The sequence below is a fragment of the Glandiceps talaboti genome, chromosome 12 (genome assembly GCF_964340395.1).
Source record: "Glandiceps talaboti chromosome 12, keGlaTala1.1, whole genome shotgun sequence".
Lineage (NCBI taxonomy): Eukaryota > Metazoa > Hemichordata > Enteropneusta > Spengelidae > Glandiceps > Glandiceps talaboti.
Genome location: NC_135560.1, coordinates 19,746,162 through 19,764,524, shown reverse-complemented (window position 1 = coordinate 19,764,524; position 18,363 = coordinate 19,746,162). Strand labels below are relative to the sequence as shown.

Below are 18,363 nucleotides of genomic sequence, written 5' to 3'. Positions count from 1 at the left end.
GGGCAGGAGGGGGCGAGGGCAGTACTGAGGGGTTTAGTAGTTATTTAGCAGTAGTTATCGTGAACAGCATGCAGATGGCAGTAATCGTTTTTCACGCATAAACTAACATGCAAAGCTATTTGTATAACGATTTCGTGTTTCCCATGCTAATCGTCGGTCTTGTGTACAATATTGCACCACTGGTTGCGCCAAACATGTGTTCCACAGTGTTAAGGACAAATGTACAATACCATGTGTGTTTGTTTGTGTGCGTGTGCGTGTGTGTGTGTGTGTGTGTGTGTGTGTGTGTGTGTGTTTATGACCTTCTTGTGTAATGCATTGTAATGTTAAATAATACTATGTTCTCAGTGTACCTCATGTATAGATGAAATACAACTCGTCTCACTTAACTCCTACAACTTAGTGAATAGTCCGATGTTTAGTATGATGCGTTGTACAACAAACTAGAAGTCAGTTATTGGCGATCGATTGTAAATCTTGTCGTCGTTATAACACCATACCAGTAACTGTGTTTAACTCCGCCACTATCCATGGTTAAATTCTGTACTGAAAATCACTGTATATGGATTAGTTAGTTTTGTAAACTGTTAACATTTATTTTTCAACTGAGTTTAAAGTGTAACTGCTGACTATAAAACTTCCTGCTGGTCTGGGAGCCTGTACAGTGAATAATATTGGCCATATACAGTCTTAAACTTGTGACTAGTTTGAAAACAGGGCTGTAACAGTTCTTTGAGAACGGAGTAAGGTTATATTAATGCTAATATTATCAAACTGAATTACAGAGAAACTTTGATGAGAAAGTAGCCCTATTAATAAAATAGTATGTTTTCTTCCAAATATTAGTATTAAAAGCTAATTATAGCAATATATATATATATATATATATATATTGGACAATGTCAATTTGATAAAATGGTCAATTCGTTGGTATAATATAATATAATATAATATAATATAATATAATATAATATAATATAATATAATATAATATAATATAATAGATTGTCATGACAATTTCTTACACGACCTTTACAACGCTATCGATTAAATTCTCATCTTGTTGGTAAACATGTCAAATATTGTTGCAAGGTGTAAAATTGTGAAGTTTGTTGTGAAAACTATAACAATGTGTCATTACTTTAAGTTTCATTGGGTTGAACTTTTCATCGAACATTTTGGTCATGTCAGAATGGATTGAAATGTAACGGTTACACACTAATATCGAAGCAATAGTGTTCTTCAGTGCAGCTTTCATGAACAACAATGTCCTGCATGTATTACCGTTGAAAAAATGAATTCAATCAACAAAAGGTGAAACGAGTGTTTTACACGACATCATGCTCCATACATGTGGCAACAAATCCTTTTGGTGATTGGCTGTTTATCATGTACATGTATCCGTTACTTGACAGTAAATGCCACACCTGTAGGAACAAACATTAGTCTGACGCAGTGTAATAACACCAATAAATACTACAGCGAAACCTACCTTTCGGCAGTAAAATAAGATACACACAAACTAAAACTACTGTTTCGACATTGATATATACTCCTGAATTGACATTGATTTAATTGTACTAGTAGTAGAGTGGCGTGTCTGACGACTTCCATGAACTTGCAATGTACATATTTAGGGACTTCCCGTACTTACACTATTTTGATTGCAGGATGGTTATATCCACACAACAAAGGCACCGCTAGCTCACTTATGTAATCTACCACATTAAAAAACAATAAGCTTTAGTTTGAATGTATCTTAATAAGCTAAAAGTTCGGTTTCCGCAGTAGTAACACCAATTGGGTACAAACGGGAACATTTCTGTAACATTGGATGCACGTGTGTGCCAATCACTATATCAGTGTTCCTCGCCGCCTAAATTATGGGGTAAATGACAAGTTATGCGTACTTTATCTTATGAAAAGGGAAATGTTCCATATGCAGAAACCCAAACATTCACGTTATGTCATGATTGTATCTCATATCCCATACCAAACTAATGAGTCTGTGAATGTGAATTTGATACATTAGTCAGTACTAAGCCTAGACTTACAAAGTAATCATCTGCTCTCTCGATTCTCGTACACGTCGATCGTCACTTGTAAATAATGTTCCAAGTAGATTGATCTCGTAAAAGTAAATGAGATTCAATACGTAAAACTTCATTAACTAACAATCCGGTGCAATTATTTGTGAGTAATCAAACTTGACTGTTTGGAAATACGTGATGTGGAAAATGATAAACACTAATCGTGTTGGTAGAGGGTAAAGTGGGCTATTTGATTTGCTATCAATTCGATACACATACTAAATAGATGTACTTCACTGCGAGACTAACCTACAATGCTAAGCACTGTGCAGGCAATTGTCCAGATATCCAATGCTATCATATGTAAACAAAATTACGAGTAATAGAATCTTCATGCTCTAATTTGGTTTTCTTAACAACATTCTCGGCCTCTAATTTGGCGCCATTTTAGTTGATAGGCACCATCATTGCTATCTTCAACTGTTTTACAATCACCAAGAGTACAAAAGTAATTATTTCCGTCTTCTTCATTAAGAGATATGGTAATTGATTATTAACATCAGGACTAATAAATTTGCCCCTTGAAGTTGACGCTGACAGATTCTGATAATAACTTAAAAAACCCAAATGATCACATGATGATCGTTCTATATATTCATGCTCCCTTGCTTTGAACTATTGCATAAAGGTGAAGGGAACACATACAATTGCTCAATATTTCTATGCACAATAGGTATACATAGTGAATAGTTGATGACTAAGTTGTATAATTTACGGAGTAAATATTTAAATGATTTAGTTGTAAAATTCTTGAACTTTTATGATTGACAGTTGGGAAGATTAAATGTACAATTGTATTCAATAAAGTTAGAGCTACGTTGAAGTGCGTGGTTGTTTTGTTATTCACTCTAAATTTACGATGTGCTGAAGTATTTTAGGCTGAAGGACGAGGACGTTACATGAGAATGACCTCTCAAAAATAGTTTTGAGGTCAATACAACTGAGGTCGTATGCAGTACAGCTGATGAGCAGATGTTACATTGTAATACAATGGTCAAAAAGAGGTGATTTATACAGATGATAAGCCATCGTGAGGATTTGTTGATAGCAATGACACGTTTCCTTGATCCATGAACAGTCATACCGGGGAGATATGCTAATAACCCGAACTTCTCGCCTGTCAAGTGCTTGAAATATTTTTTCATTTGTAACAGCAGACTTAGAAGATAGGCGCTCCGATGGGACGTTTGTATACCGGCATAGTGTAATTATTTTCATGACAGTTTCATTTGTCACACCTTAACGATCAAATTTCTTATCTCACAATATCGATGGATTCTGAGCAAACATAGATACGTGAAACATGTTCAATATTCTCTCCGAGTGATGATAAGTGATCACGTGACATCCCAGACCCACTCCAATATGTATATCACAACGCTGTTACTCTCATGGTGGCGCAAGGACCAAATGAGGTACATATAGCTCTATCTTCTTTGGAAGCATCACTGACGACAGCCGTACGCGTCCTATAGTCATGGACTATTACTGGCAGTATCACACATCAGCAATGAAGCTGTGGCTACTGAGTGGTTTAATGTTATCCGTGTTTGATTGCTCTATCTGGTAAGTACATTCAAACTATTTACGGTAACTGTATTCGATACTAACTTTTAATTTTCACGTCTCTTCACGCCATCATTTTTTAATCAAATATTGTAACACGAGTCAGATGAATATAGGTGTTTGTGACTACAATAATGCTACAGTCAACATAGTTTGATCACAGCATACCTCAGGTTGGCTATAGTATCATCATCAGTGTACGGTTTACTCGAATTGTGAACCATTGAAATAAATTATACATCAAGTTTCTAAAATTATTTGCAATCTTGGCAGGTTTGATGCCACATAGTTGTATGGTAAATACAATCCGGATCACAAGTGGAGCTTGTTTGTTTGTTCGTTTGTTTGTTTGTTTGTTTGTTTGTTGTGTGTTTGTTTCTTTGTTTAGTGTGTTTTGCCAAGACACCTTTAAATGGGGTAAAATATCGTAGGTGCACTTTCATAAACTCTGAAAAAAAGGCTGGTTAATAAGTTGAGTGCACTTGACAGTTTTCGAATATGAGTATCATGTATGTATGTATGTATGTATGTATGTATGTATGTATGTATGTATGTATGTATGTATGTATGTATGTATGTACGTATGTACGTATGTATGTATGTAATAAATGCCGTCCGGGTAAGTACACGCCGACGTAGGAGGCGTGTATTGCCCGGGTGGCATTTATCTTGTACCCCGGGAACTTCATTTGTAGTGACATATTCTGCCCAGGAAGAACTTCATACATCCAGCGTCTGTGTTTTGATTTCCGATAAGAAGACTGACGCCTAAAGCCGACAACATTGATACACGCCGGTGTCAACATTCAATGACACACACGTATATCATTACATACGTTGTGACGAAAATAGCAATTACATCACAATGGACAGTGTATTTCATACCACTATGTACTTGCTATCATCTGTGACCTCAAATGTCATAACAGCAAACCGTCGCTTTCTCCCTGCCATGATACTGTGTATCCCTTGCAAGTTGCGACTTACATGAATTTATAACAGACAAGTAAGAAACTGATATTGTTCACCTTATAAATACCCTCTGTGGTCATGTTCACATTTATTATTACTAAACATTACGTTCAGCAAGTGAACCAAGTCTTATCAGTTCAGTAACAGCCAAGGGCCATGTTGTTGTTATGATTGTCTGTGTCTAATCATTCTTCCTGGTCACACACAGTCAGGGGCCATGTTTTTGTTATGATTGTCTGCATCTAATCACTCTTCCCAGGATGGCATTAATTGGATCTCATACACAGAAAATACACTCCCGCCAAAGATATTAGATAAATTTGTTACTCAGCTGATACACCAGTCTTCATGCTTTTCCCTGATTGGTCAATAGCCTCATTTGTAACTGTCAGTCGACATTTAACGCCCACACCGGAGTGCAAGTATGTATGTATGTATGTATGTATGTATGTATGTATGTATGTATGTGCATGCAATTGTCACAACAAAGCTAAACTCAAAACGTTTCAAAAACTCCCACAAGTGTTCGCCCTGTTAGCACAGCATCATCAGGTCCATTACTACTTTTATCAAAGGAGACAAGTATTACACCTTAAACGTCTAATACGTTTGGTGTCAATAAAACATCGCTAATAACAATTAGGAAGTGACGGCTCAAAATATTTTGATGTTGTATTTAATTACATATACATTTGCAGACAGTCTCTCGATATTTCTTATCGTTTATTAGATTCAATATAAAAAATGAATAAAATATACTCAATGAGTACAATATATAGAAATATTCCAAGTATGTAGGCGACCTCTAACCTTTTGATTCGCTAAAATCAATATTAGTAGCAAAGTTACATCATTATATATAGTCATCAAAATGACAGTTGTTATTTTTCAGAGATAAGTATCCATGACAACAATCATAATATCAGAAGAGCATGAATGTTATGGAAAAGAGTGTTGTTTCAATAATAGGGCGGCTAGAAGTTGAAGTTAGATTAGACAATAGCAACTTTAGAATTTCAAAGAAGCTGCAAGTGAATATTTTTTGAAAATGTTTTGCTAGATACAATAACGTTATCGTAATATGGTATACCTTGAACTGTATTGAATCACAGTAGGTGAACGCATTTGTTTTGACAGTAGCTGTACACATGATACGGTACAATACGTAAAATCAAATTAATTTTTGAGTCCGCACCGAAAATCAGCGCCCTCAACGGGGATCACGATGATGCACCACTTATGGATAAAAATCCACCTCCAATTAGCATGTACAATGTGTAATTATTGGCATTTTAACATTTTTCAATGAATAGACTGTGGTGGTTGTCTCAGAGAAAAATGCTACTACAATTACAAACTAGAAAAGTTTTCACATGCTGACCAACTGAAAACCAAGCTTTCCATCAAGATTTAAATTTGTCCATACACTACCTACGGATAATAATATTGACCACTAATTATGCACAGATACAATATCTTTTTATAAGTAACTGACTAATTTTAGTGTATGAATGATTTTGAGTTTTTGAAATGACTCAGTTGCAGCTACTGCAGGTTTAACATAAGGTATTAGCTTACAAAAAATATCGAAATGCACACAAAGATAACTTTGGATAACGAATGTTCAAATAAAGGTTGAATTCAAGTTTAGCCAACTTGACTATTATAAAACCGAATTCTCAGTATCTGCAATAGCATTTTGCCTTATGCTAGAAGGTCAAAATAGAACAAGAAGGTCGCATGTGTAGCGAGTGAAAGTTACGCCTTATGGTGTGAACGCATATTCGTTAATTTTTGTGACATACCTAGGTGGTAGAATTTTACTGCAGGTACCGAGCATTGCATTGTTTCGTAATGGATACTAGCGTCTACTGTAACAAGGACGTCGTTTATTATTCATCCTTTGAGTACGTACACGGATATGAAATTACACTATCATGTCGTCTACAGAATAATAAATACGAGATAGTCACAATTAAAGCCATTTTCGCTAATTCTTATCTCAGTGGAGGAAATTGTTTTAACAGTAATCAAATGTTAGGTAACATTTATGGGACCTAGGATACACAAGTTGCATTTTGATGTATCTTTACAGATACATTTCATCGTTATGCACGACTTGTTCAGTAATTCCAGGCAGTATTGTGATATCTATTGGCAGAAAGATAAACAGATGTGTGTATTGATGTATTATAATAGAAAATGCAGCATATTGAACTATTGCTTGTAAACGAAGGCAATATAGTGCAAATGTGGGTATATCTGTCAAGAAATTCCTTGATTAAAACGCCCATATTATTATTATGGTCAGATATCTAAACCAATCAATCTTCCTTTGACATTTGAAAGCCCTTATATAGTAAGGGCCGGTCACTTTTAACTATAGCTGGGGATATGTTCGTGGGAGGGGGACAGCATCGCACCAAACAGAACTCGTTTTTGCGACTTTCTTGCGGTGTTCCTGGTGACAGATGCAATTCTGTTGAGATAGCGTATCCTAAATGGTGCATTTTAATTGAGTAGGTGTTTCATTGATAGCAGTAAAATGCCTAGTTATCACCACTTCGGTGTACGTAGACAGCAGGTTGAAACTATAAGCTTTACTTTACCTTTAGAATCGGTTCTAATATTATATACAATACAATATTTCTATATTTTAAATAAGAATTTTTGTAATTATATTACATGCGACGGAATATTGAATACAAGTTGCTACATGGATGGTTACATATGTAATGTGTTACATGTGTTGACTACTTAACATTAATAACGACTACATCACTTGATTGTCATAAGTATTTAATGTTCAAATTGCAACCAGATGGATATATATTTCGTTTGAATTCATGATGGCAAACTGCAGTGGGAGGATAGGTCCAAATAATAATTTATTGTTTTGTCACCCAAAAACTGGCATTATATTCCCATTAGCTTTGGCCATCACAAAGAGGGAGTACAATTTGAGAAAACCTAAACTCTACTTCGAAAAACTAAAAACCCAGCAATTCCAAAATGACCGACCACTAAGTTCATGTTATTTATACAATAACCTTGCTCAGAATGCCATTTGGATTATGTTCTATTCATTTTATACCAATGTTTCAGAGTGTCAATAATAATAACAACAATAATAATAATAATAATAATAATAATAATAATAACGATATAATCTGTTCTATAGAAGTTGAACATGATCAGTAGAAAGATGCTTGAATCAACTGTCTGAGAGAACTCATCTTAAAACCTGAAGACCTTTGGGAATAAATACCATCTCCATATTTTAAAGGAAACTCAAACATTCAAGTAAAATGTACAATGTTTATCTAGAAAGAATAACTAACTGAAATAATAATCTATTCTTTAACATATAGGCTCGCTCGATATTGTGATTCACGCCATTCTAAAAATAAAAGACATTTGGTAATTAATATATTATGTTTGTATCATTGAATTTATAGTTTGCTGGTGATAGACAGTCGTTATCTATTGCATCCTTCTCACACGAGATATTGATACCTTCATCGAATGTTAGTAATTAGGTCCGAGTTGAATCAAAATTCAAACATTATGTAATAAGTTGAGCACTAAGTGGTGGTTTCTGATGATGTCTATACGCGGTTCACTGAATTTCTTCTTTACAATATATAATTTATTAGTTTATGTGTCAAATATGCGATAACGAACAACAATTTGTTAAATTATGCATTTATCTGGGTGAAATAAACTCGAAATGGATTGCTAATATTGTTGTTTATGCATTATGTGGCTTACATGAAGAACTTGGTTAGGTAAATGTTGTTGAATGCAAAAACTAAGTTTCCTGCTTGCAGGTCATATGAAATCCTAGGAACCAAGTGTTATTATCCACAGTGACTGTATGATACATAACTACAACTCATGTAATTGTAACAGGGTGGGATCTTAATTAGTCATTTATAGACAGACAAATAGCTCATTTTATTTTTAAAAAAAAGAGGTAAATTTGGTATTTCTTTTCCAGGACTTACCGCCATTTCCATACGGCCATTGCAATTGAACTTTTGCGTCATACATAGAATTTGTAGACTGTGTTACGTCAGCTGTAATAACTGACAACTTAATGATAAGATATGAAGGTTTTCTTTCTTACAACAAATATAGCTAGCATGATAACGTACAAAATGTGTGAAAGTTTTGACATTTATTTAAGAAGACACATGGGCGGTTGATAATTTTGCGAGAAATCATGATGTATTTTCTTGGAGAACAATTCATCCAATATTGTTATGTGAAAACTGTTGTAACATAATATCGACCCAGTTAACATATTCGCAATTTAAGTTGGCAGAAAAGACACTTTCGACAAATCCTACCCAGCTAACATTAGACTAAATGGAGCCTAGGTTTAGGAAATAGTGTAAGATCTCTCTAAAGACTAATAATGGCAAATGTTTCAACTCACGTGTGTCGACGTCCTTCGATGCTCATCCTTCATAATGATATCTTTTACTAATTACATTAAATTGCCTTTGGATAAATTACACTTAATTTGTCCATATCTATTCATGATAAGGTGTGACACATAAACCACGAGATATGCTCAATCTAGGGACTCTAAAGTACGTGATTGTCATTCTATGTCAGGATTTTGTTTTAAAAGGATATCAGTTTTAATATCACATTTCTTCTAAGGACAAATAAATAAAGTTGTTTTGTTCCGGTTACGCGACCCCACCTAGTTTTTCACGCCGACCCTAAACCTTTTTTACGTATTTGAGAAAAATAATAATAAAATCGCGAAAATCGTGAAGTCTCGCAGGAAATAGTGGGTGCGGAAACTCCCATCAACTTAAAAAGACAATATAAAAGTATTCTTCCAACCTGTAATGGCTGTATTCTGATAGGAAGAAATAAACAACACAGTGACCATTGGAAAACAATGGAAAACCTGAACTACACACTGAAAAAAGTATAATAAAATATAATATAATAAAAAATCTACCTACCCTACCTATCTTAAAATTGAATGTAATCGGAACCACGCAATTGTTTTACGCCAAAATCAATAGATACAGTCCGTTTAATGTTAGTGTTCCCTGGGTCTTCTTGCTACAGCCACACAGAAACCAAGATGAAACTGCACATGCTAGGCTAGCCATGTTTAATGAACATAGTTTCTTGCGACATTTTGTTCATATGTCTTATCAAAGAGATTTATCAACTGTGGAGATACACAGCAATAAATTGGTACCTGAAATGTTTGACTTCACACTTCAGCCTTGTTCAATAAAGTCACACGCTATTCAGAACATGACCTTGTCGAAAACATGTGGCTATTGAGAAGGAGGCTTGTACTTATTGATTCATGATTTATTTCCAAAGGCTAACATATATTTCCATGTAAATTAAATATCGTTACATCTTGTTATATTTGTTTGAAATTATATCTAACCTCACATTGTCTTATCAATCTTTATACAAGTACTCGGCTTGAACATCAGCAACATAACAAGACAACTGTCACAGAATATATTGACGATTTACTGAAAGGATACGATGAGAGACTAACTCCAACATTTTACGGTAAGTCGGCATCTTTTACTACATATACCTTAATATTTTGCAATTTGTTTCAGATAGGAAAACCCTGGATACTTGCCGGGTAATTATGCTTATTGTGCCCACGGGCAATAAACGAGTATATTAAGCATAACAGACACTTAGGGGGATATAACTGGATGAAATCCTAATTACACATGCCAGCCTACCTTTCCCATCAATGAAACCTACTGGCATGTATAGTCCCATTGTGGATATGTATCCTCCCTCCCCATGCAGAGCAAAACAACCTCCCAAGGATTCAATACAAAGTATTACTGATTACATATAAGGCACTCAATAACACTATTCCTGCTTAAATCGCTGACTTGATTAACAGTAAACCCGCAACTCGTTCACCTCGTTCAAACAATCAAAGTCTACTTCATGTACCCTGTTGTAATACAAAGTCATAGTTGCGAGCGTTCTCCCGAAAAGCGCCCCTCTTATGGAACTGTGCACCCCTTGAACTTGTTCATCACCCACTGTCGATAAAATCAAGAATATCAAGACACATCTGTTTGCAAGAGCTTTCGAGCTTTTACTGCGATCTACTATTGTTTCTGTTCAGCACCATAAAACATTACGTCGTATTGGATTTTGGTCCGATACAAATTGATTGATTGATTGATTGATTGATTGATTGATTGATTGATTGATTGATTGATTGATTGATTGATTGATTGATTGATTGATTGATTGATTGATTGATTGATTGATTGATTGATTGATTGATTGATTGATTGATTGATTGATTGATTGATTGATTGATTGATTGATTAATTAATTAATTAATTAACATGTACACTATTATTATGTTAACATACCATTATTGGTATGTTAACAATTTACAGTAACTATATATATCTCGGATTATTTGATCAAAAAGATGCCCCGCCTCAATTGCAGTATAGTACAGGTTTAAAACTTATGCTATTACTACAGACTCATGACTCGATAGGAACCAAGATTGTCGACGTGTCACTGGGTCAATCGGAAGTAGAATGTTGGTTTCATTATACTGATCTTGCATGGCCTGTACTTTCCACATAACTTTGATCTTGGTTGTAAAATGTTGCAATACAAAACTTTCATTATTATGAAATGTAAGTACTTCCCAAATTTAAACATTTTAAAATTAATTCAAAGTCTTTACGCAGCCGCGAAATCTTCAGTCTACCCAGAAGTACAATTGTAATTTTATCCTTTCAGACAGCACTCCAACTATTGTCACGTGTGACATCTTTGTGAGTAATGTTGATTCTATCAATGAACCATCTATGGTAAGTTTTTTTTTGTATTTATAGTACTTTATTGGGTATCTTTCTTAAATGTACAAGTCATAATACTAGTATACTAGTATTTTTTTTCTGTGTGAATACAACATCAATTATCGCACAAATAATAATATAGGGGACCACTTTTCCAAATGCACTGTCATTTTGTTTTTCTGTTTTGCAATGAAGTTCTCTATCTGATATATCCGTCTTATAAAGGACGCCAATCCTGCAAAACTTAGCTTAGTTCCGTTCATTTTGCAGTAGTAAGTATGTTTTCTTACCAGCAAACTAATAAAGTTAACTAACAGAGGTTCATCTGGATCTGATATAATCAAACAGAGTTTGCTTGGTGGTGACCTCAACTCTAGTGAGTCTCCCCAATACAGTAACAAATTCCTCCACAGTTCTATGGTACAGTAATAAGCACTTGATAAAATTAGTGAATCTGTAAATTAAAGAAGATTCTACATGCTTTATCATGTTTATGCTCTCTGAATTTAATATTAGATATGTTTCTACTTTACAGTTGTTTTTTTTCTCATGACTTTAAAAATTAAATTACTTATGTAACAAAAATATCAACCTAAATTGTTATCATATTAGCACTTTTCAATCATTCGCTTTATTTTTCTGATAATACACATCCCATGGCATATTATAAAACGGGCTGTTTATATGTCAGATATGAATATACAGAGATATATCAGATATGAATATACAATATATATATATATATATATATATATATATATATATATATATATATATATATATATATATATATATATATATATATATAGTATTGTATAATTACAAGTTTGTAATCCATAATTATAATATTATCCGTTCAATTCTTTAAACTTCCCAGTGAAAACTACTTTACATGTAATAGAGATTTCATCCCATACAGACTAAATTCACCGCCTCAACAATTTCCCTCCGGAATAGTCTAACATTAATAGTTGCCAATATAATATTGATATTAATTTAATAGGCGCAAAGGCTTTTGATAACATTTAATTACGTTGTTATTACAATTACAATGAAATAGCTGGAGAACTTTAATAATGTGTTTAGAGAAATAGGCTTTACCTTATATAATTGTCAACACCTACATTTATACAATTATGTCAGCTATTAGAGATGTTACATAATTTATAATACGTAACTTAAATAATGTCACAAAAAAGCGCTATCGTAGACAGCTTAATGGCTATGACAATGTAGACTTTTCAATGCAACTGTAAAGATTATATTTTAGTTTTGTTTGTTATTGTTTTCTTGTTTGCCAACCTGTGCATCTATCTAATGCTAAGTATAACCTCGAATCAGAGATCCATGGATGAATGAATGAATGAATGCCATTCACTTATTTTTGGTGACAGGATTTTGGGGTCACTGTGTATCTGCGACAGATGTGGCGGGATAAGAGATTGGAGCACGACCCTGACAGAAAGTTTCCCACCAGTAGCAATCTTTTACCGAAACTTTGGAAACCTGATTTGTTCTTCTTCAATGGCAAAAGCGGCGTCAGGCATGACTTAACGACTGATAATGTATTATTGAGGATTTCACCTGATGGCGATGTTTTCATCAGCGAAAGGTAAGGACATTAGACATCATGTATATTCTCTCCAATTTACAAGCATTAAACAACCATTGTAAGCGTATTGACCGTTTCCGCCGTAAAAACCATTGATCAAATATCAGAATTCCTTAGATAAGGCCTAAAAACTGTTTGGTTCCAGTTACCTGACCCCATCTAGTTTTGCTCTACCCACCCTAAACATTGTTTTACATATTCGAGAGAAAAAAATAATAAAATCGCGAAAATTGTGAAGTCTCGCCAGAAATAGTGGATGCGGAAACTTAAAAAGACAATATAAAACTGTTCTTCCAATCTGTAATGGCCGTTCATCTGATGGGAAGAAACCAATAACACAGAGACCATTTGGAAAACAATGGAAAACATAACTACCTAAACTAGACACTCACACATGAAAAACATATTTAAAAATGAAATAAAAATCTACCTTCCCCACCTATTCTAAAATTGAGCGTAATCGGAACCACAACTTTTTATTAGGCTTAACCCTGATATACACATAGACGTTATAGGTCAACACGCTTTTAATATAAAAAGGTACAACTGTACAATCGTGCTATTAACGCATAAAACCTTACGAAAATTCTTCTTCTTTGAGGTTTTTATTTTGACTTTTCGAAATGTGCGAAATCCTATCCGGCTTTATGGAATCTTTTGACAGATTAAATATTCTTAAGAAATTGGGATCAAAGTTAGTGCCAACAACTTTACAGGGATGTGTCCTAAAATGGTATAATTAATTTGATATGGATGGGCAAAATATAGTTGGTGTACATAAAGTTAGTACATACAAATAAAATATGACGGACTTTGTACATTCTAAGATAATTTAATTCACTCCTGAGGCAGTGTACTCACAAGATGTTGCCCTTCACAGATAACTGTGTTACACTTATTTATTGATAACGAGTCAGACATCTAATCTAATCAATCGGTCTGTCTTTAACTTTCTCCTTTACTTTACACAACACAGGTTAAGTTTAAAACTTCACTGTCAAATGACACTGCAAATGTTTCCAATGGATCACCAGGAATGTGAAATACAAATGGAAAGTTGTGAGTATTTTAACTCTGTCAATACACCTCACCAATGTCAATTGCTTCCAATGGTTTTTGATATATACCGACAGCTATATCATCCTTCATTGCATTCAATTATTCAGTTTTTCCCCTGTGATATGCTGTGTTGGCAGTTACACATTTGACATCCTATAGTAACACCCATGAGAGTTCTAAAACACTGCTAGCAAGAAATCAGATGCATATCTCAGCGCTTAATCATTTAAGTTTATGCATTTAATCAGGATGGCTTACATTATTTATACTTGAAGATGGTATTCTAATACGTAAAGTCAAATCTATAGTTTCTGTTTTCATCACAAAGTAATCTAGATTGTATAAAAGTGAGAATCATTGAAAATACGACATGTTTCACATGTGTGCCATGCATGGTGCAGTTAGTTTGGTGTACCCAGCAGTACAAAGTGTAGACAAATTATTCAAATTGAAAACCAATTTTGTTTTCTACTGAGATTAATCCTCTCTTTTCTTCTACTAAATGTATGTTTACAGTTGGATACACTAATGAGTCCCTTGTATTTAAGTGGAAAGACGACGGTGATCCGGTACAACTTGGAAAAGAACTCGCCTTACCACATTTTATTTTATTTGAGATCGACACAGTAAGATGCGATAAGGAATACTGGACAGGTATTTGAATTGTCAAGTGACTTGACTTTTTTGATAAGATAAATAGGCCAATTCGATGGTCTAGTTAAGAAAAATAATGAATTCGGCGTTTTAAATATGGTGTAGTTTATCAAGCCTATATGATGTCTATGAATGTTCTAAATCATCCAGGTATGAAGTTGATAACGATAATCTATCCTACTGGACTTGCTGTTGTTTTGAATGGCAACAGTTTCACGTCCTATCCTGAAACTGTTGCCATTCAAAACAACAGCAAATTCAGTAGGATAGATTTAAGCCTATATGATGTTCACTCAAACCTCGAATATTATATCCCTTACCGTTTGCATCCACTCTCTGTGTTAAGCATTTATAGTATCAACAGAAATGCGAGTCTTCACAAAGTGTTTGCCAAAGGATTTTAGGGAAGGCAGTTTGCATTGTGCGATGGTTTGAGAGAAAATAAAAGTGCCCTTCGAATTAATTAACGCTTTATTTTTCGTTTATTTTAGGAAACTTTACGTGTATTTCTGTATCTTTTCATTTTACACGGCAATTGGGTTTTTATGTATTAAATACATATGGTCCAACATTTGCACTGGTAGTATTATCCTGGATATCGTTTTGGATGTCGGCAGACGCAGCTCCAGCCAGAATTTGTCTTGGAATCACCGTTATCCTAACCACAACAACACAGACGATTGGACAAAGAGGAAATATGGCTAAAGTGTCCTACATCACGGTATGATGTTCATTGCCATGAGAACGCACCCTCTCCATCAAACACCCCACCCCACCCCACCCCACCCCACCCCACACACATAATTTCATTTTATTTAAAGATTAGCTCTCGTTTTTAATATTGAGGGGACTGACATGTTTGAAATATGATACTAGGTTGTTCTGATAGTAATTAAGTTTCCAACATCGTTCATATTTATTTCATTACTTAACTATCTATCATCGTTATTTTCAACAACACCTTCAATTGTGCAATTATAAGTATTATAAATATGTTTAAATTGAAGTCAATAATATACCGACAGGTAATTATTTGTAAGTGTTTTTGTAAGGATGGCCAACACTGGTAACATTTTAAAATTAAAAAAAGTTCAACAAATGAATTTGATGATAGATGATTGAAATTAGGCCTTACATGAAAGTTCGTGTACTAATTTAGAGGTGTCGATCTAACAACTGCCATGGGCCCATATTGGCCGGATAAAATTATTCAAACAAGCCACACATAGTAAAATACAATACTAACATTTCGTTTTCTAAATATTAAAATTTCATCCCATTGACAGGCTTTTGATATTTGGATGGCGACATGTTTTGTCTTCGTCATGGGAGCAATTGTCGAGTTTTCCATCGCCAATTTCCTTCATCATATGGGGATTCGATACAACAATAAAACGAAAAGAAGCAACTCTAAAGTGTTGAAGGTAGGCTATGAATAAATTACTGTACAGTTTAATACTTGTATGTGTCACACTTAGATTTTGTTAGCTGTAAAGGGTTTAGAACTTTGACTTGCTATTGTAAAGTTACTGCCTGGCTATGGAGAGGGCATTAGGAAACATATAGTATCAGAAGGCTATTGTGCAGCAACTAGTGTATTTCCCAAGGTTGAAAATTTGAAGCTGAGGAAAATAGTTGATACATAACAGCATGAGGGGTAATGTGGCATCATACTAGTTCCCCAATAAGGCCAGGCAATATAGGTGTTTACACTGTAATAACACATCACATTCTGGGGAACATGTTCTTTCTATAGTCAAAGCAAATCACCGGTAACACTCATGTGTTACATGAATAGTGCCCTCGGGAAAATAGAAACCGAATAGTGGCCGCGCTATGCAAAATGGTGTCACTTTGAGTCCCTAGTCATACCATGTCACATGATCTAAGCCAATCACTGAAGGCAACATGAAAATGATATGTCATAACGTATTCTATTTATCTGAACATCTTTTGTAGTAAAACTATGCTGAGATTACTATAACTCAAGCGAGCCATATAATCAGTAATGTACAAGCGATAAAGTCAATAACAATATTAAATTATGACTGTTCTTTGATCATCAACTGATGGAAATCTTGAGACGTAATGTGCCTTGTACCACATACATTTTCTTCCTTGTCTGTGCTTATACTGACCAGTCTTTGTGGCTTCGTTTTGTTATTTTCTTTTTTTGTACAGAAAAATGTGACGAAAAATAGTGCCGATAAAGTGCAAGAAACAATGTTTTCAAGCAGCGTACGTCATCGACTCAATAGCTCTGAAGATGAAGGATATAATCACATTCAACAAGATGACGTCATTGTAGCTGCCTCGATGTCAAAACGCTACTTTGACATGTCACTACGTCTTGATAAAGCATCAAGGGTGTTATTTCCACTTACCTTTATAATCTTCAATATCCTGTACTGGAGTATATTCCTATCCACCTACATAAATGGGTATGGAAAACCAATGCAATGAGCATTAAGTTTGGATCTACTGCCTAGATAGTGGGCAATAGTTTGGTCCAATGGGATCTACTTGTTAGTTCTTCCCTGAGAGACTGTAAGATGCCAGCTGGTACCTAAAGGTTGCAATGATATCTTGTACAGCGATTTGAACTTTATCATTCACGTTAAACATTTGCATTGTAATATTGCATAATGAGAAGATTCACCGCTGGTGACCTTTCACAACACTGGTTCGTACAATGCCCGATGCGGCGCGGTGTGGACAGAGTACAATTGCTACGACATGGTTCTTTGTGCGTCACGTGACATAGTCTGGATGAATCAGCGCCGATTGAAAGTGAAATTTTGTGGATCAGATTACAGAAGTAAAAATATTGAAGAATACAAGGGGCACATTATTATGAATTAATATACATATATATAACATTATATACTTTACTTTCAAATGTGTATTGTTTCAAGTGCACACGCAAAAAGATTGTATATGATTAGTAAGCTTAAGCTCATATGGAATTGGGAGCTTCTAGGAATTGAGAATTCCTATAATGTAATACTATTTAATTTTAAACCTTGTTGTTCATCATTAGCCCAACATTAGCATGAATACTACCTAGTTTTCGTGATATTCAGTTATGATAAGATAAGATTAAATCACCTTACCTTCAATGCTGTCATAATGCCTGGAAGATAATATTAACGACATTTTTAGGTCCATAAGTTCAAACTTTGAGGTGTACATCTCCGATATTTTTTAAATAAGCCCTTACTAGTTAACAAATTGATGAAGATACAAGCGTTTGACTTTATATTAACACAAGACTAGTCTACTTTCTGTACCCCATTGTAATACAGTCATGTTCTGGCGGTCAGTGCCCCTCTTATGGAACAATATACCACTTGAACTTCTTTCATCATCCACTGCCGATAAATTCAAGGATATAAAGATGCATCTGTTTGGAAAAGCTTTGTAACTTATACAGCGATATGAGCTACTACTATAGTATTATTCCTGTCCTGCACCATAGAGCGAACAACCAACCAAACAATCGATCATCAATCAATCAATCAATCAATCAATCAATCAATCAATCAATCAATCAATCAATCAA

General features: G+C 34.5%; 1 protein-coding gene across 1 annotated transcript; it reads left to right on the top strand.

The window, feature by feature from the left end:
* Positions 1–3,567: 3,567 nt before the first annotated feature.
* On the top strand, positions 3,568–17,264 carry LOC144443072 (glycine receptor subunit alpha-2-like). Its single transcript, XM_078132446.1, has 9 exons — positions 3,568–3,656; positions 10,090–10,190; positions 11,418–11,488; positions 12,871–13,088; positions 14,065–14,147; positions 14,664–14,801; positions 15,293–15,522; positions 16,088–16,225; positions 16,983–17,264. The coding sequence occupies exons 1-9, from the start codon at positions 3,568–3,570 to the stop codon at positions 17,262–17,264; spliced, it is 1,350 nt and encodes a 449-aa protein (XP_077988572.1).
* The last annotated feature ends 1,099 nt before the right edge of the window (positions 17,265–18,363 follow it).